General features: G+C 44.5%; 1 protein-coding gene across 1 annotated transcript; it reads left to right on the top strand.

The window, feature by feature from the left end:
• tmprss3a (transmembrane serine protease 3a) lies at nucleotides 1–23776 on the top strand. The gene is made up of 12 exons (XM_039818160.1): nucleotides 1–350; nucleotides 1002–1115; nucleotides 3822–3935; nucleotides 5542–5668; nucleotides 7056–7175; nucleotides 9980–10026; nucleotides 11412–11577; nucleotides 11957–12126; nucleotides 17549–17644; nucleotides 17768–17910; nucleotides 20534–20686; nucleotides 23469–23776. The coding sequence occupies exons 1-12, from the start codon at nucleotides 317–319 to the stop codon at nucleotides 23511–23513; spliced, it is 1329 nt and encodes a 442-aa protein (XP_039674094.1). The 5' UTR covers nucleotides 1–316; the 3' UTR covers nucleotides 23514–23776.
• The last annotated feature ends 2423 nt before the right edge of the window (nucleotides 23777–26199 follow it).

Below are 26199 nucleotides of genomic sequence, written 5' to 3'. Positions count from 1 at the left end.
GTCTCCGTCATAATACTTGTGTCTCTGCTATCACAATTTCCTCAGTAGATTCCTTTTATTAAATAAATCCTCAGCTGTCATACGGATCATTTCTTTTTCTATTGCCCCCATTTAGGAACTTAAGGCAGAGGCACCTGAGCAGCCGGACACCTCCAGGATAGAGGTGGTTTCAGTGACTGAGGAAGACCTCCCCACTGTTGAGACCCCCAACACACTGAACGTCAGCCCCCTGGGCACCTTTGCTACTTACCCCCAATTGGAAAACGAATCTGCCAAACCCGAAGAGCCCCGACCTCTGGCTGCATCCAGCCCGACCATGCCAGTCACCAAGGTGCAGCCATTTATGCACGGTGAGACCTTGTGATGTTCTTAATGCTACAATATGCAACAATGGATGTGGACATTACTGCACACAGGTAGTGTTACAGTGGGATCTGCTTGAAATGTAAGATGATGTGTGCTGCCAGAAATACTTTCTTGAGCACCAAATGTGGATTAATCCGCAGATGAAAATAGTCACCAACAAATCTACTATTTCCTCATGTTTGAGTAACGTTTTTTAAAAACTACATTGACCAGCCGTTTGAGGAAATTCCTGAGCCTTTTTAGAAAATGAAAACCTCTAAAGTATTTGTGACTTTTCTTTAAGGATTTCCATTATCCGTAGGATGAATGGATTTGGAGTGCACAGACCGAGTAGGGACCAAGAGGTTACTCTCTATCACTCTGGTTTTGACCAAAGAAAAGTGGTGTTTGTGTGGTTTTTGGTGTTGTCCATTGTTTCGTGGCGGGAATTGTGTTTCATAAGCTTTCCAATGCTGTAGCTGTACAATTCCCAAGAGAACACCACATTTCATAGATTGTATTCATAAATTATAGAAATCACATATCATTTCAGCTTTTTTCTGAAGAAATCTCCTCTTGATGTTTCAACTGCTGGCAGCTCATATTGTATGCTATTTAAACCGTGTAGATGTTCATAAACTATTTTTCCTCAATAGAGGATGACTTGGAGAACAGCTGGAAGAACAGAGTGCTGGCCCACCGCTTGGAGCTGCTGATCGCTTCGTGCCTCATCGTGGTGGTCACTCTCGTCCTCGGCATCGGCCTCGGAGGTGAGGAGCTCAGTGCTGTGTGGACTTTGTCCATTTTGGCTATAATGGAGCCACTGTAGCATGGACTGCCTTTGTACCATCAATATTTGATGTGGTCCTTACCTGTTATACAATATAGGCCCCTCCCACACAGTGCAGTCAGAATGCATGAGGTCACTGACACATTGTCTTCCACTTCCAGCCCTAATGTGATTGTCAGTTAAGTCATTGTCAGAAGAAGAAAGACACCATGTGGTGTCACATTCTTTGAAGTCCGACATTTTATATTGTTTTCTTCTCTGTCGGACCTGTACTACCACCATCCTCTCATCTATGAAGTTGGATCCCCGTCACATATTGAGAGATCAATTTAAAAGGTTGAAAGTACATTTTAAAAGTAAAAATATGGTTTCAAAACTGAAGAATAGGATTCAAACATTTGATATTAAGCTTTGAAAGTCAAAGAGTGATATTCACCGAGGTGAAATATATAGCGGAATGTATTTTTTTTTCCCTGATCTGATTGGTCTGCCCTGCAGCATAGGTCCCCTTGGTGATCAAACTCGAATGAAGTAGAGGATGGATACCCGACCCAAGCTGGTTGGGACCGATGCGACCCGACGGTACCCGACGAGCTGGGCCGGGTTCGGACAGATATTTAGAAATTATATTCGAGTTCGGGTCTGGCTTGGTCACATCAGCGCGATAAGGCACTGAACATTTTAAATTTAAAACAGCTTATTATGTAGGTGCGCGCCTGTGTTAATGTGCGCTTGTTGCCCCGTGTGTGCTGATGAGCTCATCTGTTGACATTTCCGAATGCCTTCCTGTAGTTGCTTAATAAAAGCTTTCCACACAAACACACGTAGCCTACATGTGTCATTAGTATGAGGAAAAAAAAAGAGATTTTAACTGTCAGACTCGGGTCGGGCTCGGACAGAAATATCTTAATGTCTGTCGGGCTCGGGTCAGGTTCGGTTACTGCTCTGTCGGACATGGGCCGGACTCGGATAGAAAAATGCGTCCCGATCCACACTCTAGGGTGAAGTGAGCCAGCTTTGTGATACCAGAAAAACTTAAAGCCAAAGGTAGCTGGCTGGCCCACTCATCTCACTTTGTAATACTACTGGGCCCTGGAGAGGTTGACTTTATTTTCTTTTATCTATAAATTGCAGGAACGTGTGTGTGTGTGTGTGTGTGTGTGTGTGTGTGTGTGTGTGTGTGTGTGTGTGTGTGTGTGTGTGTGTGTTATGCGCATATCTCTCTAACCGTTAGTCCGATGGATTTAACACTTGACAGGTAGCCTATCTTGCTACAGGCACGAGTAAGTACAGTGCCAAGTTTGACATTGTTTGGCTTAGAAATGCAAAAGATATCGTTAAATATAAATCAGTAAAAGAAGCACACATTGGCTTTTGCCGCTCTAGCCGCTGGCAACTCCCCCTTTCGCCCTGAGGACCAGGACCAGAGAGCAGCGCAGCGGAGCTTTGGCAGCTGAAATGTGACATACACCTCAGACCCGCAAAAATGTGCAAAGTAGCACTACTTTCTGTCTTTGACTTTGAATAAACAAACGACAATTACCGAATTTAAGGACGTTTCAGAATCCCACACATGCAAAGCACAACCAGCTACAGACAACAAATGCAGACAGAGCGTGATGCAGGCTATACCCTGGGTCGGGTTAATTACATCGGCAAAAAAACCCGCAAATCCCCGTTAACTGTCAAGCCACTAAACCTGTATGGAAATGAACACCTCTGCTGAAGTGTTGAATTCGTTAATGATCCGACACGAGACAAAACCGTGTGTCTCTCTCTCTCTCTCTCTCTCTCTCTCTCTCTCTCTCTCTCTCTCTGTGGTCCGGTTCTGGTGGTTGATGAACACAGATATGTGCTGATTAGCTCTCATAACGGGTCATGAGTCCATGACGCTAATGTCTGATTACTCCACATTGTCATTGTGATATTTTGTGATTACATTCTGAATCTGCAGCGTTCTCTGTCAGGTAAATACAGCAGTACAATGTCTTCCTCTGATGTAGAAGTAGCCTAGGCTACAGTGTAAGTCAGTAGTAGGCTATACAGTGAAATTGCATATTAAGTGGTTTGGGGTCCTTCTATAAGTCATTTTGGGGTACAACTTGGTTTTGGAGAATTCTACAAGCAGCAATACCACAGGCCAAGCAATCGGCCGTTCCAAACAGGCATGTTTTAAACGGGCACTGCACTAGTTTAATTAAAATACAGGATGATAAGCAGAGGCGTAGCACAACATTCTGGGCCCTGTAAAAAGGCATTCTCTATGGGACCCTCATTACATCCACAGCTATTCTTTCTATTATCATTTTGTACTCAGTCCCCTTTCCACCCCAGTACAACACCCCTGATGGGAAGTCCCAGTGTAAATCTTGATGCTACTGCTGGATAGAGCCAAAGTAATAACCTGTGTAGACTCTACAGCACAATTAATACTATTGTGGACCCATAACCCTGAAAAACTTCATAGCAATTTGTAAAAGGTTTTAGCCACGCTAGCCGCATGACTCTATGGATGGCAATGTCGGTCTGTATGCTGGTCCGCCAATTTGATCCACACTGAGATATGTATGAGTTGTGCTAATTAATGTTAGCAAACTGAAACTCCAGTGATTTATTGTGTGTGTGTGTGTGTGTGTGTGTGTGTGTGTGTGTGTGTGTGTGTGTGTGTGTGTGTGTGTTTCTACAGTGGGTTTAAGCTGTGCGGGTCAGTTTCGTTGTGGCTCATCACCTAAATGCATCAGGCCCTCGTCTCAGTGTGACGGAGAGGTGCACTGTGACAACGGAGAGGATGAGCTAGGCTGTGGTGAGACACACAAACACACACACACATAAACACGCGTACATAGTAATAGATAAGTCAGTCAGCTAAAAGGCCAATCGTATATCAGAATACAAAGAATGATAAAAATGTGTCTAAAATGGTATCTTTAACTGATGAAATAATACAAACATGTGCCAGCAGCACACATATCAGTATCATGTCTCAATGAAAACCTGCAGCATTTTAATCATGTGTTCCATACTGGATAAAAGGATATTGGCCCCTGTACCAACACGATAACACTATGTCCGGTATTCAAAATCAGATATCTATGTGATGATTGATTTTCTTTTGTAGAATTTATACACCAATTTCTAGTATACTATAATTTCTAACATTGTCACAAACATAGACTGCAATTAGGTACCAATGGATAAATGGTCAATATATACTGTATATTTTTTTATTGAATTAGTAGTGCCATGTCTGCTTGTAAAAGTTACTAAATGCTTTTTTTTGCTTTCGTTTTTTAAAGCTTGAATGCATTTATTTTTTTCATCTACATTGAACTGAAAACCCAACGCTCAAAAAAGATTAAACAAATGCAAACATCCGAAAGTACCTGCTCAAAATGTAAAAGGAAACCGCGCCACTAACTGAACTGCAACCACTACAGGTGAAACTAAATCAAACCTAACCAACAGAACATGTGGTAGCACTTTACTTGAAGGTATCTACATAAGAGTGACATGACACTGTCATGAACGTGTCATAATCATTAGAAACAGTCATAAATGTTTATGACATAACGCTTCTGTCAGTAAGTGTCATATAGACATGTTAGGGTTAGGGTTCATGTGTCATGACTGTGTCATGTGTTCACGACAGTGTCATGTCACTCTTATGTAGATACCTTCAAGTACAGTGTTACCGAAAATGTAGCCAGCTAACGTTAGCTTTCTTCTTGCTTCACCTATGACCTACGGAGGTAAACTCCCACTGTCGCTCACTGGATGTTATGAAAAGATAAATGAGCATTTGTTTGTTTGCCAAACTTTTCGGGGGATTTAACGTTACGTAATCATTTACGTCCCGCTGGCTGCCACCACGTTAATTATTAACGTTGGCTGCAAACCGGTTACAGGTTTCTTGTTGATCATTTAACGCTACAGTTATTATTTACGTTACACTGGCTTTGAGAGTCTGGGGGATGTGTTTCTAGGCTGTCATTAGTTTTTTACCTTTCTGACCACATCTATCTATATAGTCTATTTCAACGACGGTCTCTTTACGGGATTGTTCTGTCGAGAATCCTCCGAGCTAGAACCAACAATCAAATCATATTTATCTTTTATTGAATAAAAGTCTCATCACACACTCGACAGAACATTTTGATTCCAGAGCTCGCATCCCTACGTGCACACGTTCCACCAAAACATGTTCCTTCCCGAGGCTATTCTGCAGAGGCATCGTACCTGTGCCGCCCAAGGCGATTGTGATTGGTTTAAAGAAATGCCAATAAACCAGAGGACGTTTTTCTCCCATACCGGAATGTGGTGTGGACTAGCCAGACCTTCTTAGCAGCGCTGTGGAAGAAGGTCTGGCAATGCGAGACTACTATAACTCTTTGTCTGTCTGTCTGTCAGTGTACGTCTGAGTGGGAGGAGCTCGGTCCTGCAGGTCCAGAGAGGGGGGGTATGGAGGACGGTGTGCTCAGAGGGCTGGAACAACTGGCTGGGGCTCTCTGCCTGCAAGCAACTGGGATACTCCAGGTTTGGCTGCAGCTCAAATCCCTTGTTTTCTTGACACTTTCTCAGCTCTATGTGCATGATATGGTGTGATGGGAAATTCAATTCAATTTTATTTATAGTGTCAAATTACAACAGAAGTAATCTTAGGACACTTTACAGAAAACTAAGAGCTGGTCCCAGGCCAACCTGGGCCAGTTCTAACTATAAGCTGTATCAAAGAGGAGAGTTTTAAGTTTACTCTTAAATGTGGTGATGGTGTCTGCCTCCAGAACCCAGACGGGGAGCTGGTTCTACAGGAGAGGAGCCTGATAGCTGAAGGCTCTGGCTCCCATTCTTTTTGAGACTCTAGGAACCACAAGTAACTCTGCATTCTGGGAGCGCAGTGCTCTAGTGGGACAATCATACTTGTGTCCATGTCCCCCTTTTTGTTCAGCTTGTTGTCTCGATCTGGATTGTCCTGCACCATTGAGATTACTGTATGATGGTTCTACACATCTGTCCAAAGTAAAAATATTTGAACAATTCTAAGATTTATCCCCATGTTTTGTAGAGACAGTCTTGGTCCCGATGGCGCAACTCAAAGACCTCTTCAGTTATAGAGCATCTTTGTTATAGTTTGCACACTGCAGGCTTTTTACACTGGCATCCGCACGAGCGAACACGTATTTCACACAGTGCTGTTTTCTGTCTGAACAACGTCTTATTAGACAGCAAATAGAAAACCTTCTGTCATCATAAGAGGAATGGGAAGATTTAAATGAACTGCAATGGAAATCAACCAACTCGCTGTTGTGGACAGGATATAATTGGAAAAACTTGGCCAGATACTTTTTAACACCTGCACCTAAATATCACAGGAGGAGGCAAACAGCATGCTGAAGAGGCCGTGGTGCAGACAGAGCAAATCATATTCATGTATTTTCGGGAATGCGCTGGGATACATCAGTATTGGACGACAGTTAGAGACAAAGTTTAGGGAGTTGAGATTGACTTTTGCTTTCAGATTGTGTATTTGGGTAGAAAGCCAGGTAGCTAATAGGCTCTCCTAAACTGTACATTTTCAAGATAATGCTCTTTTTGCTCTACAACTCAAGATGGACATATTTGATAAATGGAAAGAACTTTGCATGGAGACTACTTGCCGGTTCAGTCATTTTAGGCCTTTATTTTGGCAGAGCAGCTAATGACATGAAAGGGGAGAGAGAGGGGGAACGACATGCAGCAAAGGGCCGCAGGTCGGAGTCAAATTTGCGGGCCGTTGCATCGAGGAGCAAACCTCAACTTGGGTACCCGGGCACCCTTGTTTTTTATATTTTACCATATCAGTCTCATCGTTATCAGGTTAAAATGTTAGAAACCACCTCATCATCAGCTGTACATTGTGTCTGTGTTGCTGTGTGTCTGTCAGGTACACAGAATCATTCTTCGTCTCTCTGACCTCCGTTGAGCAGGACCTTCAGGCCAACCTGGTGTCCATCAACCTGAACCAGGCACAGGTCATTAAGCTCCAGAACGCCACAGCCTTCAGGTAGAAAGCACATCCCCACTGGAATGAATGGAAAAGTATGCATAACTAACTGACTGACTAACTGGCAGCGTATAAATAATCTAAAGCAACTCTATTAGAACTGGATGTGTGTGTGTTGCTTCTCTTCATCTACTTTGAGATCATGAGGTAGAAGGACGCCTAATCCAGCTAAATCTGCAAATTACAAACCACCATATTTTTCTAAACTTAACTAAGTAGTTCTGTCGCAATCAAGGCATTTGTCGATCGGAAAGATGTTTTTTCCGTCCTTCCTACGGGATTCGGCAACGTCACACACTCCGTTGCTCTGATTGGTTGTAGGTCTATCCAATTGAGTGCAGAGGCATTTTCTTTTCTGGTTCAGTTGAAACACGCCCCATAATCACAGCCCAATGGAGCAGTATCAGACTCTTATAGACCTTTTTCACAGCAGACATGTTGACATGTCATAGTAGGAAAAGCACAGGTGTATTCAAAACCATTACTGATGGCTGCATTCCACTTAGGAGAGACCCTGGTATTAAACCATTACTGATGGCTGCATTCCACTTAGGAGAGGTCCTGGTATTAAACCATTACTGATGGCTGCATTCCACTTAGGAGAGGTCCTGGTATTAAACCATTACTGATGGCTGCATTCCACTTAGGAGAGGTCCTGGTATTAAACCATTACTGATGGCTGCATTCCACTTAGGAGAGGCCCTGGTATTAAACCATTACTGATGGCTGCATTCCACTTAGGAGAGACCCTGGTATTAAACAATTACTGATGGCTGCATTCCACTTAGGAGAGGTCCTGGTATTAAACCATTACTGATGGCTGCATTCCACTTAGAGAGGCCCTGGTATTAAACCATTACTGATGGCTGCATTCCACTTAGGAGAGGTCCTGGTATTAAACCATTACTGATGGCTGCATTCCACTTAGAGAGGTCCTGGTATTAAACCATTACTGATGGCTGCATTCCACTTAGAGAGACCCTGGTATTAAACCATTACTGATGGCTGCATTCCACTTAGGAGAGGTCCTGGTATTAAACCATTACTGATGGCTGCATTCCACTTAGGAGAGACCCTGGTATTAAACCATTACTGATGGCTGCATTCCACTTAGGAGAGGTCCTGGTATTAAACCATTACTGATGGCTGCATTCCACTTAGGAGAGGTCCTGGTATTAAACCATTACTGATGGCTGCATTCCACTTAGGAGAGGCCCTGGTATTAAACCATTACTGATGGCTGCATTCCACTTAGGAGAGGTCCTGGTATTAAACCATTACTGATGGCTGCATTCCACTTAGGAGAGGTCCTGGTATTAAACCATTACTGATGGCTGCATTCCACTTAGGAGAGACCCTGGTATTAAACCATTACTGATGGCTGCATTCCACTTAGGAGAGGTCCTGGTATTAAACCATTACTGATGGCTGCATTCCACTTAGGAGAGGTCCTGGTATTAAACCATTACTGATGGCTGCATTCCACTTAGGAGAGACTAGGGATGGTACAGTTCATTAAAAAACACCCGAACCGCTCGGTTCGCTAGTCTCGGTTCGGAGCGTGTGTGTACCGCACGGTTCGTCAGTACACTGTTAAGCTGCACTAACCTCTTACTGCCGTAGTGCTTTATACACCTATGTTAAAACACTTACTGGAAATGACTAGCGGGATGGGCGTGACAAACCCATGGCAGCTGATTGGACGATCGCGTCACATGGGTCTGGCTGGTCCCTAATTTCAAAACAGACTGTCATGGCGGCTCGTTCAGAGTATGATCTCATATTGTACTAAAATAGTTCACCGAAACGTGTTTCTGAAAACATTTTAAGCGAGAAATAGGCCATGCAGTTGCTGAATCTGTCTTCATTTCAGATCGACGAAAGGTCAGTTTAAAAGATTTTCGTCAGATATTGAGAGACACCGAGGCCGACCGCCCTCCTCAAGTGGAGTGGGCCGCTGCAGGTCACGTCACGTCACCTGCAGAAATGTCAGGTGGGAGAGAGGCTGCCCAGAGCTGGAGGATGCGCCAGCGTCGTTTATAGTCTGGTGAGTGGGAACATTTTGGATTTCATGGTACCTATGATGAAATAAAACAATATAGAACTGCCACTGTGTGCACGTTTTGTGCAACATGCATTCAATATGCTAATTTTAGCTATATATCATATGCTGGAGTATATTCTGGAGTGTTAAAGATTAAAAGAAAAAACAACAAGAACCGTACAGAACCGAAAACCGTGACCCTAAAACCGTGATTCAAACCGAACCGTGGGTTTTGTGAACCGTACCACCCCTAGGAGAGGTCCTGGTATTGTGCATGCTGACTCACACTTGATGGAATTGAGCCATCGTTACGGTTATCAATTTCAGCTGTGCTTTTCCTAATTTGACGAGTCAAAATGTCTGCTGTGAAAAAGGGCCATTCTGACTAGAATCGGAGTATGACGACATCAGGCTAGCTTTCCTATGACTTTCTATGGGAACCATCAGGGCTAGTGGTCAGAAAAATAAAGTGAAGTAACAAGTACAATATTTCCCTCAGAAATGTGGTGGAGGAAAATAATGTGTCCCCAATTGACAGATTAAGGGGTTAGTGCCAGAAGTACAGAACATGAGTAAATGTCCTTAGCTACTTTACTTTCCACCTTGCTCTCAAATATCGTCACCATATTTAATAAGTGTAACTGTTGGAGCCAATCTATGAACTATTGCTCTACATTGTTTCCTGATCTGTAAAGTTACTACTTCTCCATGTTTGCTGAGTTTCTCTGTGATATGACGTCCACCTCCTGTGTCACCACAGTAAGACTGAGTGCAGCTCAGGGAAGGTGACCACTCTGAAATGTCTGGGTGAGAACACACACGGCAGACTGAGTGATCTTTGTTTAAGTCATGAGTTTGTTTTTTCCCGATGAGGATTTAAGATGGAGTCAAGGGGAGCACACGTGCTCTTGCATGTGCGTACGATCTTGCATGGCATGCAAATGTGTGTTTCACCTGTGTGTGTGTGTGTGTGTGTGTGTGTTGTGTGTGTGTCTTTGTTCTAGGATATGTAGGCATGCGCGTTGTTACTTTTAAGACTAGTAGTCTGTATTTAAAAATCACCCCAATAAAAATGAAAAACACATATTTATATGTACTGTAAGACTTAGCTAAGAAGCGAACCGCAACGGTTCAATGTAGATACATAACTGATGTGGGACCAGTGTGTGTGCATGAGTGTGTGTCTTGCATGTACTATGGTTTAACTAGTATGGATTTGTGAAGGTTGATAGTGATACTTTCGGGTCAAAACGTGTTCATAGTCAATACTTCTGATCAATATTTATCTTTAAGCTTTAAAGAGGCATTCCACCAATTTTACATGTAAAACTTAGAAGACTTGTCGTAAGATGCGCTAGACTGTATCATTTCCAGAAAATAACCCTGATGATGTCATGAAAATAACCCTGATGGTGTCATCAGCACTGATTTTGATCATTGTTTTTGTAATGTCTCTTTTGACTCCCCAAATGTTACGGAAGTGCAATACTAAATCACTGCAGCACCCCAATAGATTAACCCTTTTCATAGAAACGACCTGAAATTTCAGTTGTTTTTCTGTGTCACGTTCCCCTCGGTCAGGCTGGTAAAAGCCTCTGGACATACAATGAGTCAGTGTAACGCTACACTGACACCGAGTCTTTCTATAGCAGCTCTCTAAAGGCACTGATTCAGTGGTAGAAGAAACTCAGGGACACATGACAGTGTACTGTAGTAATATTTAATAAAGGCCAGTATCAGCCCACCAGCACATGGTGTTAATCCAATGCATGCGAATAAATTAGCTAGGGCTGCAACTGTTTTTTTCATTGTCGATAAATCTGTCGATTTTTTTCTTGATTAGTCGATGGATCTATAAAATGTTAGAAAATGGTTGAAAAATGTCAATCATTGTTTCCTTAAGCCCAAGATGACGTCCTCAAATGTCTTATTTTGTCCACAACTCAGACATTCAGTTCATTGTCACAGAGGAGAGAAGAAACTATAAATATATTCACATTCAACAAGCTGACATCGGAAACGTTTGACTTTTTTTTCATAAGCAATTACCCCAACCGATTAATGGATTATCAAAATAGAAGGCGATTAATTTAATCAATGATAACTAATTGGTTAATCTTTGCAGCTCTATTTGCATCCATGCCTTAGTGGTGCACCAGCTGACCTTTGACCCTCCGTGCATCTGTCCTCAGAGTGCGGCTCCAGGCCCCAGTACCACACTCGCATCGTTGGAGGAAACATCTCCAAGCCGGGTCAGTTCCCCTGGCAGGTCAGCCTCCGTTTCAACAGTGAACACCTGTGCGGAGGCTCCATCATAACGTCACGCTGGGTCCTCACTGCTGCACACTGTGTGTATGGGTGAGTCACACACGGAAACTCAAAGGCAGGCTGATGAGGCCAGACACACAACAGGTGTACAAGGGACGTCGTGCTGGGCAGGGCTACAGGGACACATAAGGTACATACAGCACAAGCACCGAAAACTCAAACACAATGAGTGAAAGAAGGAACATGAAACAAAATCCTCTCACATACTGTCACATGGTGAAAAAGTCTGAGGTCTCTGGTCTCAGATAACTGGTAGCAGATAACTGCGACACATAGTTGAAGCACTTTAGGACGAGAGCCATGAAAATGCTGGAAGAAAGCCACACTGTAGCTTGAAGGATTCCCTCCCATATACTGACTGTGATTATACAGTGATTGTCTCACTGTATCTTCTGCTGTCTGCCGTCAGGTTTGCATTCCCCTCCATGTGGGCGGTGCTGGTGGGGCTGACGGAGCAGCCGGTCCACGGGGCTCAGTCTCTGGCCGTGGAGCAGATCGTATACCACGCTCGCTACAGGCCCAACAAACTGGACTACGACATCGCACTGATGAAACTGGCCACGCCGCTTGCTTTCAATGGTATTGGTGTTATCCAAGACCTTGCTGAGTCCTCGCTCTCTTTCTCAATAACATCCTTCTCTGTGTTCGTATATTCATACCTACTATTGCATCTCAGCAGTTTCGACATCAGACTCAGAAGAGACCAAAAGGTTCCGCTAAAGTGCCCATATTCTGCTCATTTCACGTTCATAATTGTATTTTGAGGTTGTACCAGAATAGGTTTACATGGTTTAATTTTCAAAAAACACCATATTTTTGCTGTACTGCACATTGCTGCAGCTCCTCTTTTCACCCTGTGTGTTGAGCTCTCAGTTTTAGCTACAGAGTGAAGCATCGCAGTTCTATCCCATCTTTGTTGTAAGTCGCACATGCTCAGTAGCTAGTTAAGGATCACATCAGCTAGCTCTTTGTTTCTCTAACTTCAGTCAGTACAAGGCAGGATTAGCCGGGAGACTTCTTCTAAATGAGAGCGCCCTTCCAACTTTGCGTGGAATACCTGCAGAACAGGGACATGGAAGTAGTTCTTTTGGAGATTATGGTGAACTAGTGTGTGTTGTAGCAGTGTTTTGCCATTGAGAACGAGCTAGCATGCTAGCGCTAGCATGCTACGGTTAGCCACCTCATCTCGGCTAGTGACCGAGAGAAAGCCCTGCAGATTTTGAACAGCTCACCAGGAGACTGAAGGCAGAAGACATTCAGAAACCGTATCTCACTCAAAACAGCATGGATGGTTTATTTTTCAAAGTTTGTATGTGTGTGGAAGCACCAGAGACACAAAATAACAAAATAACACCCCAAATCCCAGAAAAAAGCGATTAGTTTCATAATATGGGGCAAACTAAATATGCGCCTGTCTTTCCGAACTGACCCTTTAAAACAGTGGTTCCCAAACTTTTTGGTCTTAATCAATTCCCAATGTATGTTCCAAATGTATAACATTATTAATTATATAAACGTGGAGTGGATATTGTCAATGTTGAAAAATATTTAGGTTGGTTTGGTTAGTGTACTAAAACTACTTGGGAGTAAGGCTGAATGTTTTATCCGTTTATCCATTGCTATCCACTACATACCTATTTGAACAGTTTAGTCAGTAGTTTTAGCTAACTAGTTCAGCCGCTTACAGCTATTTATTTCTACACAATTCCTGACCATACGGTGGAATGTGTGTCTGTGAACCTGGGGCTTTGTCTGAGCTTTGTGCTGTGGGTCTCCCAAGGCAAAGTGGTCTCAGGTGAGGGCCAGACAAAGAAGGTCAAAACCCCAATGGAAAAACAAGGTAGAAATGGAGTACTGCGAGACCGGCCGTGGAGAGCCCAGGCGCGGGCCGTCGGCAGCCGGGGGTTGCCGACCGCGGCACACCCGCAGCTACGGCCCTCTCACCGACACCTTGGGAAACGCTGGGTGTCCACATGGGTGGCATAAGGCAGGGCCCGACCCAGACCCGAGCAACCTGGCTCTGGACAACAGTGGGGAAGGAGCTGCGGAGGTGGCGTACGTAGAGTGGGGCTTACTCCACAGTCTCGTCTGGAACTGTTGGATAGGGTTGGACTCTTTCTCTCCGAGTTGCCAGGGTGTGCGGCCCGGGGGTGTGGGATACTAACAAGCCCGGCTGGCCGCTGGGACCCCGTGACGAGGGCGCCTCCCGCCGGTTGGAAAACCACTGTTGTGCATATCACCAAACAGTGAACGTTCTTGGAACCTTGAGAGCCTGCATGGGCCCGTGGGGAACCATTGTTCGGGGACTCAACGCACAAAGGAACACCTGGAGAGGCGTGATGGGAGGAACGCCCTGACTAAACCAGAGGGTTTTGACTTTCTAGCATGATTGTATAACAACACCTGTTAACATAGGATGCCTATGTACCTGCCAGAGCACCCTAGCGAAGGCAATACATTTTATAATCCACTGATCTGAGGATTTGGACACTCGGGTAAGAGAGAGCAGCTGCAACCGACACCACTGGTGGTGAGTTGGGTAGGGGGGGGAAACCTGACAACCTGGTAACCCAACGTGAGTGGAAAGGGCCTGGGGCCTTCCACGTTCAACTCGCACTCGGCGGGCTGCACCTTGCTGGCATGAACCAGAGTGACAATGAAAGCATTGCTGAAGCTCGGCAGGAGCTGTGTCTGGCTAGGCCAAGGGGTAACCCAAACACCGTGGTGGACACGTGGCAGGGAACCGCGACTGAAGAGGGCTCGGGTATCCAGAGGACTCGGAGGCATGCAGGGTACCGGGGGCGAAGGGCTGCAGCCTCTGCCGAAAGAGGCAAAGCAGCCGGTGTGGGAGAAGTTTGGAGAAACATGGAGAAGGACTTCGGGCACCAAAGTGCTTCTGAAAACTGTTCCCACCCTGAGGAAACCACCAAGCTGTGACATAAAGACCTGTGACCTCAACTAGAGAAAGGGTGGAAGGACATTTTGACGAACCTGAACGACTAATACGTAGCAAGCTAGATACGTGTGTACGGAAACTGATGTAAAACAACCCACAGTGCAAAGGGAGATACCAGAAATCAAGGCTGGGTGTAGGGCTGCCTGTTGACACTCTCTCACATGGGAAGTGGCAGTCAAAGTCAGACTGGGGTGGTGTTCCCTAAAAGGAGCATTACTACACACCAGCCTAATCCAAGTCTGGAAAGGGGGCGCCAGCCCAGTTAGACAGTGTTTACCCAGCCACTCTAGTGGGCCTGGAGTTAACCGGTACATTGTGGTTTGCCCGGCTGTGAGGTGCTGCGGGAGTATGGGTAGGGCTCAGGCCATCCACCTGTACACCAAAGTAGAGCTTGTCGGTTCGTGAAGTCGGCCCAGGTGGGGTTGCCTCCCTCTACCAACCTTGTTATGACAGATTCGGGTGTGGGTGGAGGGGGTCGGTGGGCTGGATCCATCGCTGCTTTGCAGATATGGCTATGGCTCATCGGCCTGCGCTTCAGCACTCACTGGATCGGTCCAGCCAGTGTGAAGCGTTGGGATGAGGATCAGCACCTCAAATCGGAGGCCATGTTCTCAGCAGGAAACCGATGGAATGCCTTCCAGGTAGGGAATGAGTCCTTACCCCAAGTGAAGGAGTTCAAGTACCTGGGGTTTTTTGCAGTGAGGGACAATGGAGCGGGGATGGTCGGAGAATCGCAGCGGGTGCGGTATTACATTCCATCTATCGCACCGTAGACAAAAGAGAGCTGAGCCAGAAGGCAAAGCTCTCGATCTACCGGTCAGTTTTCGTCCCTACCTCACCTATGGTCATGAAGGCTGGGCATGACCGAAAGAACGAGATCCAGGGTGCAAGCGCAAATGGGTTTCCTCAGGAGGGTGGCTGGCGTCTCCCTTAGAGATAGGGTGAGAAGCTCAGTCATCCGTGGGGAGCTCGGAGTAAGCCACTGCTCCTTTGCGTCGAAAGGAGCCAGTTGAGGTGGTTCGGGCATCTGGTGAGGATGCCCCTGGGCCCCTAGGGAGGTGTTCCAGGCACGCCCAGCTGAGGAGGACTCGGGGAAGACCCAGGACTAGGTGGAGGGATTATATCTCCAACCTGGCCTGGGAACGCCTCGACGGTCCCCAGTCGGAGCTGGTTAATGTTGCTCGGGAAAGGGAAGTTTGGGGTCCCCTGCTGGAGCTGCTCCCCGCGACCCGACACGGATAAGCGGACGAAGATGGATGGATGGATGGACAATTATTTGGACCGTTTAGTCAGTACTTTTAGCAAAACACTTCAGCTGCTTATGCATCACTTTCAGTAATTCATTTCTACCATTCATGTATTCATTTAGCCTGGATGCCAGCCGAACTTAGCCCCGCCCACAAAATTCGAGGTCGGGAAGTTCACATTCTGACTAGAATCTGAGTAGGACCACGTCAGGCTAGTATTCATTACTTTGAGCTACCTGTTTAAAATCCCTGTGTTCAGGTGTTACTGCTGATCAATTCTTCTAATCAAATCATAAATTATAATTTTTCGAAGTTGGTAGAGCTTGTCCACAATCTTTCCAGGTACCCGCTGGCGACAGCAGAAGCACCCTGGGGTGCACGTTCCCTTGGTTGGGAATCACTGATTTAAAACTCCAAAGTCACACAGTAACACAATCACCGCCACGCTACCTGATGGAGGCAGCGGTAGAGCAGCAACACTCGTGTTCTGCGAGGTAAAAGGACTCTTTTTGTCAAAGGAGTCCGGCGGCTTTGAAGAGAGCAGAGGTAACGGTGTCAGTTCCCTGTCGCAAAGGGCTGTCTGACAGCAAGGTAAAGCCTTGAAAATATTATAAATATAGCGTCCACTTAAACAGACATTGATTTTCAGGTGTCTAAAATGCGTTTAGCTGCTGCCCCGGTCCACAGCAGGACATTGCTTAGCTTCTGTGTCTGTACTCCTGCCTGCTTCTCCAAACTGGGGGCGTGCCGACCGCCATCTACTGTAACTAACACTCTGACTATGGAGAAGTAGCTCATACAACCGTACTTCAAAAAAGCCGAACTACCCCTTTAACATTATGCTTCTACAATGGCTCTGAGCGATTCTGCATTCAGCAGCTGTAAGGGGGCAGTCATCATCACTGACAGACGGAGCCAGATTAACCTACGAGGGGCCCCGGCTGACCCTGTTCCACATACGTGTTACCCCATCCCATCTTGTCCCAGAAACCAACCAAGTTGGATACATTAGAAATTGGATAAAGCCAGGTTAAAAATGTTAAAAATTGTTTCATTTTGTTGACATATCAGAGTCAAAGGTTTTTACAGAGGGAGTTGTGGATATCTTTTTTTCAGTGGTGTAGTCTAATGTATTGTAGTGCGTATACTGTACTGTATATAAATATATTGGTCTATATATATGGGCCAGAATATGCCTTTGGGGGAGGGGGGCATATCATAGTGGGGGGTCTGTGTGTCCTCCCCAGGGTTATTTTGAGCGTCAATGACTTCATTTCCTGCATTCGGATAACTTTTATTCACCAATTTACGGTGGAAATCCCTTTTATTTAGCCTACGCGAAGAAGAAAAACACAGATGACAATTTAAAATATATCAAAAATATAACGGAAAGTATGTTGTTGCGCGTCATGGGGCATTTTTAAGTGGGTATATGGAAATCCTGGAGCTTTCTTAGTGGGTATACTACGTATACCTGCGTATCATGTAGACTACACCACTGCTTTTTTTTTAATCACTCCATAAATCCGAAAATACTGTCCACAGCCATACAAGAAAGAAGGCATACATGTTATGTTACTTTATGTGAAAGTTCTCTCAGAGGCATTTATTGAACCCAGTTTCATTTCACTCCACACTGCAGCAGCCAGACCCCACCTGAAGGGTGTATTTAGATGTAATTACACAATAGCTGCATGATTGATTGATGTTATTTTTGGTGGAAAATGCACACACATTGTTGTGTACGGTCTTGCCTGACACTCTGGGTGATGTAGTTCATCTAAATATTCCTCCTTAGGCTTCGTCGAGCCCATCTGCCTGCCAAACTATGGGGAGGAGTTTGAGGAGGGCACCGTGTGCTGGATCTCTGGATGGGGAGCAACTGAGGATGAAGGTGAGTCTAAACATGCTCTATTATTTCACCCACAGCTACATGCTAAATTGTGTGTAATGTAATAATGTGCGGGCCCCTGCCGTCTCTGACACATACGTGCTTATGTCGACGTGCGTTTTCCAGGAGAGACCAGTGTGGTTCTGCGCTCGGCCAGGGTGCCGCTCATCTCCACTAAGACCTGCAACCAGCCAGACGTTTACCAGGGCTTCATCTCCTCCTGGATGATCTGCGCAGGATACCTGGAGGGAGGAACTGACTCCTGTCAGGTGCAGATGGTTTTCTTTAAGCATTAAACACCAAGATTTACTGGCAGGAATCATGACGCCAAGCACTGATTGGCTGTGTCCCCCACAGACCTGCTGCTCTCTACTAGGAACATTCAAATAAGATAACAATTTCATTGCATTTTAATTATAGTGTCAAATCATGACAGGAGTTATTTCAGGGCACTTTACAGGCAGAGTAGATATAGACCACTCTCTAGTTTACAGAGACCCAACAATTTCCCCGAGAGCAAGCATTTGGTGCGTGTTTTCTTGACATAATCTCTAATTTAGAAGAACAGTTGGCTATGTTATTTTTCTTTTTAAGATATTTTTGGGCATTTTAGGCCTTTATTCATATAAGAATGGTGAAGACATGAAAGGGGAGCGAGAGGGGGAATGACATGCAGCAAAGGGCCACAGGTCGAGTCGAACCCACGGCCGCTGCGTCGAGGAGTAAACCTTTACAGTATATTTGGGATGCGCGCTCTACCAACTGTGCTACCCAGGCGCCCTATATTGTTTTTGTGATTAAAGGCCATAAGGACCCCATTCTCAAAGAGATATGTGAAGGAAGAAATAGCCTGTTGATGGGACCTGGATTTAAGACATCAGGTCATAAATAAATCATTAATAATATATAAATAAATCAAGGTAGTAATGGTGTGGATGTAATCCTGGATTCTCCTTCAGTACGTTCTAAAGCTCTAGTGGCCTTAGCTCTTGTAAATACTATCAGTTCTTGCAACATTATTTAACGAGTTTTCTTTAAAAAAGAGCTAATTTGTATGGGGGCATTGAAAGAAAGGCTTCATTGTCAAGTGTTACTGTGGACACAATCAGTTACATATCGCAAGGCCACTTGGTTGATCTTTTTTGAGGTCTGGAAGTTGCAAACCTCCCACGTAGCTGATGGCATCTTTATGAGAGTTTTTTTCTTTGCAACTAATAAAAGAACTATAACTACTAAGGATTAGGGCCGATGTGAAACATTTTCACACGCGCCTGGGGCAGGTGTGTTTAAGGCGTGTCCAAATCCACTTTTGCTAGTTTGATGGCGGAAAAAAGGGTCCGTGCGCCGGGTGCATGGTTCTAAAGGGTTGTACTTACTGTGTTCATTAATTCATAGGTGTGTTTTGGGAGTAACATGCAATAAACCAATCAGAGGGTCTTCTCCCATTCCCTTTAAAAGCTGTGGACGAGCCTAGGAGCATTTTACTAACGTGCTGTTAAAATAACAATGAAATGCTGAGTTATTGACTTTAGACCAGGTTTTTGTTGGTCAATGACGTGATCACTTCCCACTGCGCTGTGCCGGGTGCAAGATAGGGACCTGTGGGTCAACTAATCCAACTGCATATGTGAATATACCTGACATCTATAGGGACCATAAATCACAGGCCTGTGTCCTCAAAATGTTCTTCAAGGGTGAGTCGTGGTCAGCTATTCTGCAACTCCACTAAAAGTGCCGATCAGAGACGACAACCTACTAGGGGTGGTACGGTTCACAAAACCCACGGTTCGGTTCATATCACGGTTTTAGGGTCACGGTTTTCGGTTCAGTACGGTTATTATTTTTTCTTTAACACTCCAGAATATACTTCAGCATATAGCTAAAATTAGCATATTGAATGCATGTTGCACAAAACGTGCACACAGTGGCAGTTCTATATTGTTTTATTTCATCATAGGTACCATGAAATCCAAAATGTTCCCACACACCAGACTATAAACGACGCTGGCGCATCCTACAGCTCGTGGGCGCCCTCTCCCACCTGACATTTCTGCGAGGTGGCGTGACGTGACCTGCAGCGGCGCTCCACCCAACTTGAGGAGCGGTCGGCCCGGTGTCTCTCAATATCTGACGAAAATCTTTTAAACTGACCTTTGTCGATCTGAAATGAAGACAGATTCAGCAACTGCATGGGCGCGTTTTTTTCTATATTTCGCCTTAAAATGTTTTCAGAAACACGTTTCGGTGAACTATTTTAGTACAATATGAGATCGTATTCTGAACGAGCCGCCATGACAGTCTGGCTTTGAAATTTGGGACCAGCCAGACCCATGTGACGCAATCGTCCAATCATCTGCCATGGATTGCGTTTGTCACGCCCATCCCGCTAGTCATTTCCAGTAAGTGTTTTAACATAGGTGTATAAAGTGGGCACTACGGCAGTAAGAGGTTAGTGCACATTAACAGTGTACTGACGAACCGTGCGGTACACACATGCTCCGAACCGAGACTAGCGAACCGAGCGGTTCGGGTGTTTTTTCATGAACCGTACCACCCCTACAACCTACAGCAATTTGGGGTTCAGTGTCTTGCCCAATGACACCTCGAAATAGTACACTGACTGCAGGGGGCCAGGGATCGAACCACCGACCTTCCGTTTGGTAGACGACCCAAATAAAATAGCAGATTTTGAAATACCCCCCTAAAATTCACACAAGTCTTGTTATGACAACATGAAATGTAATGATTTACTCTGTCCTTTGCCTGCATGTCATCTGTTTATGAGTCTGGGAAGCATTGGTGATTGGGTTAGTGAGACTGACTGGTGTGTGTGTGTGTGTGTGTGTGTGTGTGTGTGTGTGTGTGTGTGTGTGTGTGTGTGTGTTTCCTCAGGGGGACAGTGGAGGTCCTCTGGCCTATGAGGACTCGTCTGTGTGGAAGCTGGTGGGTGCGACCAGCTGGGGGAACGGCTGTGCTTTGAGGAACAAGCCGGGCGTTTACACTCGCATTACACAGGCGCTCAGCTGGATCCGCCAACAGATGGAGGTCAGTAACATGTTTCAGGACCAGACCCTACAAAGGTTTGGCCTTTGGAGAACCTAAGACTGGTACTGAACCAGGTTCACCATATGGTCGGCATGTTTCCGCAGGACACACACAATTGAGTTTAAGGATCAGTAAATACAGATATATATTTAGACAAAGGAAGGCTGCATTTGTAAGAGCACAAGGGGCGTCGGACTGGGGGGGAAAAAGGGGACTGAGTACCCAGGGCCCTCATGTGAGGAGGGCCCAAAAAGATGCTAGAATGAATAGCTGTGGATGTGGGGAGGGGCCCATAGAGAATGCCTTTCTACAGGGCCCAGAATTTTGTGCTACACCCCTGAAAAGCACAGATGTAAATAAAAATGAATTTTGGCTGAACTCCACTTAGCTTTCAGGGTCCTGGGGCTGATTTCACAGTTGTTTATCTTACTTACATCACCCTGTAGTGTTAGGCTGGTTTTAATTTTGCTCTTAGATTAGTCTTAAACCAATAAGAGCATCACAGCAATACTTTACCAGCAGGCTAACTCTGAACTAAGACCCATGGTTCCATGGGAACAAACAGCGAGACCTGATGACCAGGAGCACCAAACGACAAAAAAAAAAGAGGAAAAGGTGGCTCATAATGATTGGTTTGTGAGCAGTGCTATGGAGCAGTCAGTTGTTGGAAATACGCAGTATTCCAATATAAGTGTACTGTAAGTCTGTGCTACCAACATTGCCATCTTGAGTTCAGCTTGCTTCACGTTTTCTGCCTCTGTCTGTTCTTTCATGACGAAGGATGAAATCTCCCGTGTGCCCTTTTATGTGCTTCTTCTGCGCGGTGGTGCCGCTGTGTTTTAATGTGCTGGGTGATGTCATTTCCCCCGCCATGCGCTACCTTAAAATCAATGCGACACACCTTACAGAAAGCGTGGAGGTTGTTGTATGACTAGGTAAGATGCATGTCAATTGTTGCTCCCAACACTGTTGAAATTTACAGCTAGATTTCGATTTCTTTGCGGGAACGCCGCCTTCACCTGCCTTTTTTTTTCAGTGCACATCAGCAGTGTACTGACGGAAGTATGCAGAATGAGACACAGCCTGTGCTCACTCAGTCAGCCATGTTTTTTAGTTAGAAAAATGTCCTTATTTGCAACTGCAAATTAGTCCTACTTAAAATAGCCAAGAGCTAGCAAGCTTTGTGCAATGGATGAAGTTGGGTGTCAATGTGAAGATGTGACTACTCTACTACTGACCACTCTAAGTCCATTTGTGAAACCAGCCCCTGATACTGTGCACACAGCCACACCTGACTGAATACAACCCTGCAGTAAACATGAAGTGCTAACAGTAGTAGTAGTTGAGAAATGGTATTAATTAAGGCACACTTTAACATGGCCATGAGCTGTTCTGAGGGAGGACTTCAGTTTCTCGAATACTGAATTTAAAGGAGAATTTGAACTAACAGTCCACTGTTTCTTCAGTTAAACCTGGACTAATTAACCCTCGTGTTGTCTTCCCGTCGACCATGCAACTGTTTGTTTTTCTGGGTCGAAATTTGAAATTCAAACTTTTTTTTTTCAACGTTTTGGGTAATTGTTTTTTGACGTTTTTGTCACTTTTCCCCATATTTTAGTTGTTTTTGTTCTGTGATTTTTTGTATATTTGTTTTTTCCCCAAATTTTGAAGTTTTTTCTGAAATATTTTTTCAACATTCTTTTATCGGTTATTTTTCAAATGCTATCAAATTGAATAAAACACCCAAATTCAATGAACTGATCATTTATTTTACATGTGAAGAGCGTTGTGCGGAACCATCCACGTTATTTTTTGGTTGATCAATTTGGTTGATATAGAAACTTGTTGAAAATGGGTCAAATTTGACCCGAGGACAAACAACAGCAGGGTTAACCACTGCATGGCAGCAGCTGTTGGTGGGCCGTGTCGGATGATGTTCGACCAACAGCTGGTACTAATAACATGGCCTAATTCCAGCTGTCTTTATATAGTAAAAGCTTTGGAATGTTAACACTTGACACCAAGTTCCTTTCACCAGTTAGATTGTGTGATAGGAGTTCATAAACTGGGCCTTGGTTCCATGTACTCTGCGGGTTACTTACTGCACATAAAATCTCTTACAGACTACGTGGAAACGAACTTCAATCACTAAGAGAGGAGTGAAAATGTATTGAAGGAGTTTGTTAGCAAACAGGTGTTGATTGACCTTCTCTATTATGTTCATTTGTTGCAGTTATTCCCTCGTTACATTTACCCACAGCCCTGAATCCCCTCAGGTTGATACAGGAAACGTTTCTACACTATCAGTGTTGTTTGTATATCCTGCATATCTGAACCCAAGGTGCAATGGATTTACTTTAAAAGGTGCAGTAGGTAAGACTTATAAAACTACCTTTCTGTCATATTTGCTGAAACTGACCCTATGTTCCAGTAGAACTACATGAAGCAGGTAGTTAAAAAAACAAATCTGGCTCCTCTGGCACCCCCTATAGCCTGTAGTGCGATTTGCATCCCTGTTCGGATGCACCAATCATGCACATGCATTCATTCTCCCTTGTGGGGGGAGGGACTTAGGAGACCGTTTTGGGCTTTAGCAGAGATTGGGGGAGGGACTGAGAAGTTGTTTATGTTGAAATTGTTTGGCTAAGTCCTGGATCTTCACAATCCTACATACAGCACCTTTAATGGAAATAACCCCTTCCCCCCTCCCCCCTCCCCCAAACATGTTTTTGTGTCTCTGTCCATTTGTGTTAATATTGTCCATTTCTACATTGTCTTTCAGAGAGAAGAGGCTCACAATTCTCCAACTCTGAGCACAGACAACTGAAGCGCTTAAGTTACTTCTCACAGGATTCTGTTTGAAAGTTTCCACATTTGACGACAACAACAAAAAGTTATAGAAATAAACCATCACACCAGAATGGCAGAGCCTTTGATCTACACAAATCCTGACGGAGCAAAGACGCAGGCACAGCAGAGAGTTAGGCATCGTTTATTCCAAAATAGAAAGCTCTAAGGCAAAACAGACCGCTTCATAAAAAGCAAGACAGACGCAAGTGAGGAACCAAGATGTCAGCGAGGACGACCCCCCCCCCCAGAGTCACTACACCCTCCGGCGGCATGAAATCAACCATTTCAAGCCTCAGCTTTACAAGAGGGATATGAACCGGATTACTGCAGCTCTTTGACAGACAATTGTTGTACAGTACAATATTACAGATATTCAAACTAGAGGCACCCCAATTTGTGAAGTAATATCAACATATATTGATAAAGAGATTTCAAATCTTTCACTACGTGTGTATGGTGGCAGGGGGGACCAACAGAGGCTGCAGCGCTTAGTCCCAGTCCTTCAGGCAGCCAATAAACAAGAAGCACAACTTTTTCCAACTGCTCTTTTGTTTTCAACGCAGTAGCATGTACGTGTACATCACTAAAAGTTGAACTCCTGCCGAGAGTCCGCTGCTCAGTGTTGATGATGGAGTTCAGATCTCCCTGTGATTGTGAGATTAGCATAGTGTTCTGGATTGTGCATTTCATAAAGTACGCTGCTGCTGTGAAATGATTCAAAGACGTGATGTATGGTATACACAGTGAGGGTAAAACTGGAGCTGGGTTTAAAAAAAACAAACAAAGAAACTCTGAGCACTGCACTGTGAGAGCTAACTCCTCAGGTAACTGGGACGATGCAGTACACAAAGTCTGATTATTTACAGTGCTTTACAGAAACACGCGGGTTCTGCAGTTTAGTGTCCATTTGACCAATTTGGCTAAAAGGGTCAGACTTTCTTTTTGTGCTTCTTGGCAAGAATTCTTTAGAAAAGTACACAGGTAAGGCCTTGTTAGTATTGTAAGTTTAAAACCAATTTAAATAGCAATTTTTCATTAGCAATTCAATTCTTTTTTCTGTTTTTTAGAAAACTTCAAAGAACCCTGGAAAACAGAGTCGCTAGCTTTAATTATGAATCTGTACATAAATATTCCTTACAAAACAGGAGAACACAAAAATGAAACAAAAAACACTAGTTTCATATGTTTGTATATAAAAATAAGCATCTCTCCTTTTGTTTTTTTTTCTCTTCTCTCTCTTCTTGGGCTCTGCTTGGCCCAGCAGGGGCCAGCAGGGGCCCGCGTGAGAGCCGCGGAGTCAGTCGCAAGAGTGCACACATCTACTCGAAACACAAGCATGCAAAAAGTGAAGACAAACTCTTACAGATACAACTTTAAATTGTCGGCATTCAAAATGAGAATTCAACGGGGGGTGGAAAACAGGGGCCCAAAAAAAATTAAAATAACAAATCATAAATCAGTCAACATTTATTAACGGGAGCATACAAACTCGCTTTGAGTGTTTAACACTTCTTTTTCTTTCGGTTTGTTTGATTTAATCTTTTTGAGCTTAAATATACAAAAGTGCACTCGCATACATCAACTAAATAATAAAAAAAAAAGGGTTTCTGAAATGAAACTCCTGATGTACACACACGCAGCATAAACTGCCGTTCAGCAGGGTGGAGGGTTGGAAGAGTACAGGACCCACATGGCCTGTAGTTTTGTGCTCTATGTAAACCTAATGTGTGTCTGTCTGTTTGGACTAGGATTCATTGTGTATTTGAAAACACACTTTTTTTTAATATGTAGACCTATTTACGCATGTCTTGTGTGTTACAGTGCCTTGCAAAAGTATTCAACCCCTCTTGGCGTTCCTCCTATGTTGTTGCATTACAACCTGTAATTTAAATGGACTGTATGTAATGAACCTACACTTAACATTGGTTAAGTGAAATAATAAAACAACTTGCTATAAAGGCCCTAAATAAGATCTGGTGCTACCAATTAACCTTCAGAAGTCACATAATTGGGGTGGCCTCTAGCTCCCCCAGTAAGAGCGTGCGCTCTTAGGCTGAGGCCTTTGCAGCGGCCTGGGTTCGAATCCAACCTGCAGCCCTTTGTCATCCCCTCTCTTTCTCTCCCCCCTTTCCTGTCTATCCACTGTCACTATCGAATAAAGGGAAAAGCCCCAAAAAATAATCTTTAAAAGAAGTCACATAATTAGTTCAAGAGAGTCCACCTGTGTGCAGTCCACGTGTCACATGATCTGTCACATGACTGGTGTGTTCTGAAAGAGCCTGCAAACGGCAGCACCAAGCAAGGGGGCACCATGAAGACATGAGAGCTTTCCCAACAGGTCAAGAACAAAGCTCTGGAGATGCACAGATCAGGTGTGGGTTATCTAAACTTTCAATGTCCCATGGAGCACCATTAAATCCATTATTATGACATAAAACGAATATGGCACCGCAACAAATCTGCCAAGGGGAGGGCAGCCCACCAAGCTCACAGAGCAGGCGAGGATGGCGTTTATCAGAGAAGCAACAGAGAGACCAGAGATGAGCCTGAAGGACTCTACACTCTATAGAGGAGTCCCCCACCACTTAAACATCTGTTTTCTTATGTCCATGACCTCTAAAATGTCTGATTTTGACTATCATGACTTGTATCCATGGATATAT

This window comes from Perca fluviatilis, chromosome 12 (genome assembly GCF_010015445.1).
Source record: "Perca fluviatilis chromosome 12, GENO_Pfluv_1.0, whole genome shotgun sequence".
Classification (NCBI taxonomy): domain Eukaryota; kingdom Metazoa; phylum Chordata; class Actinopteri; order Perciformes; family Percidae; genus Perca; species Perca fluviatilis.
This window is presented reverse-complemented; position numbering and strand designations above follow the sequence as displayed.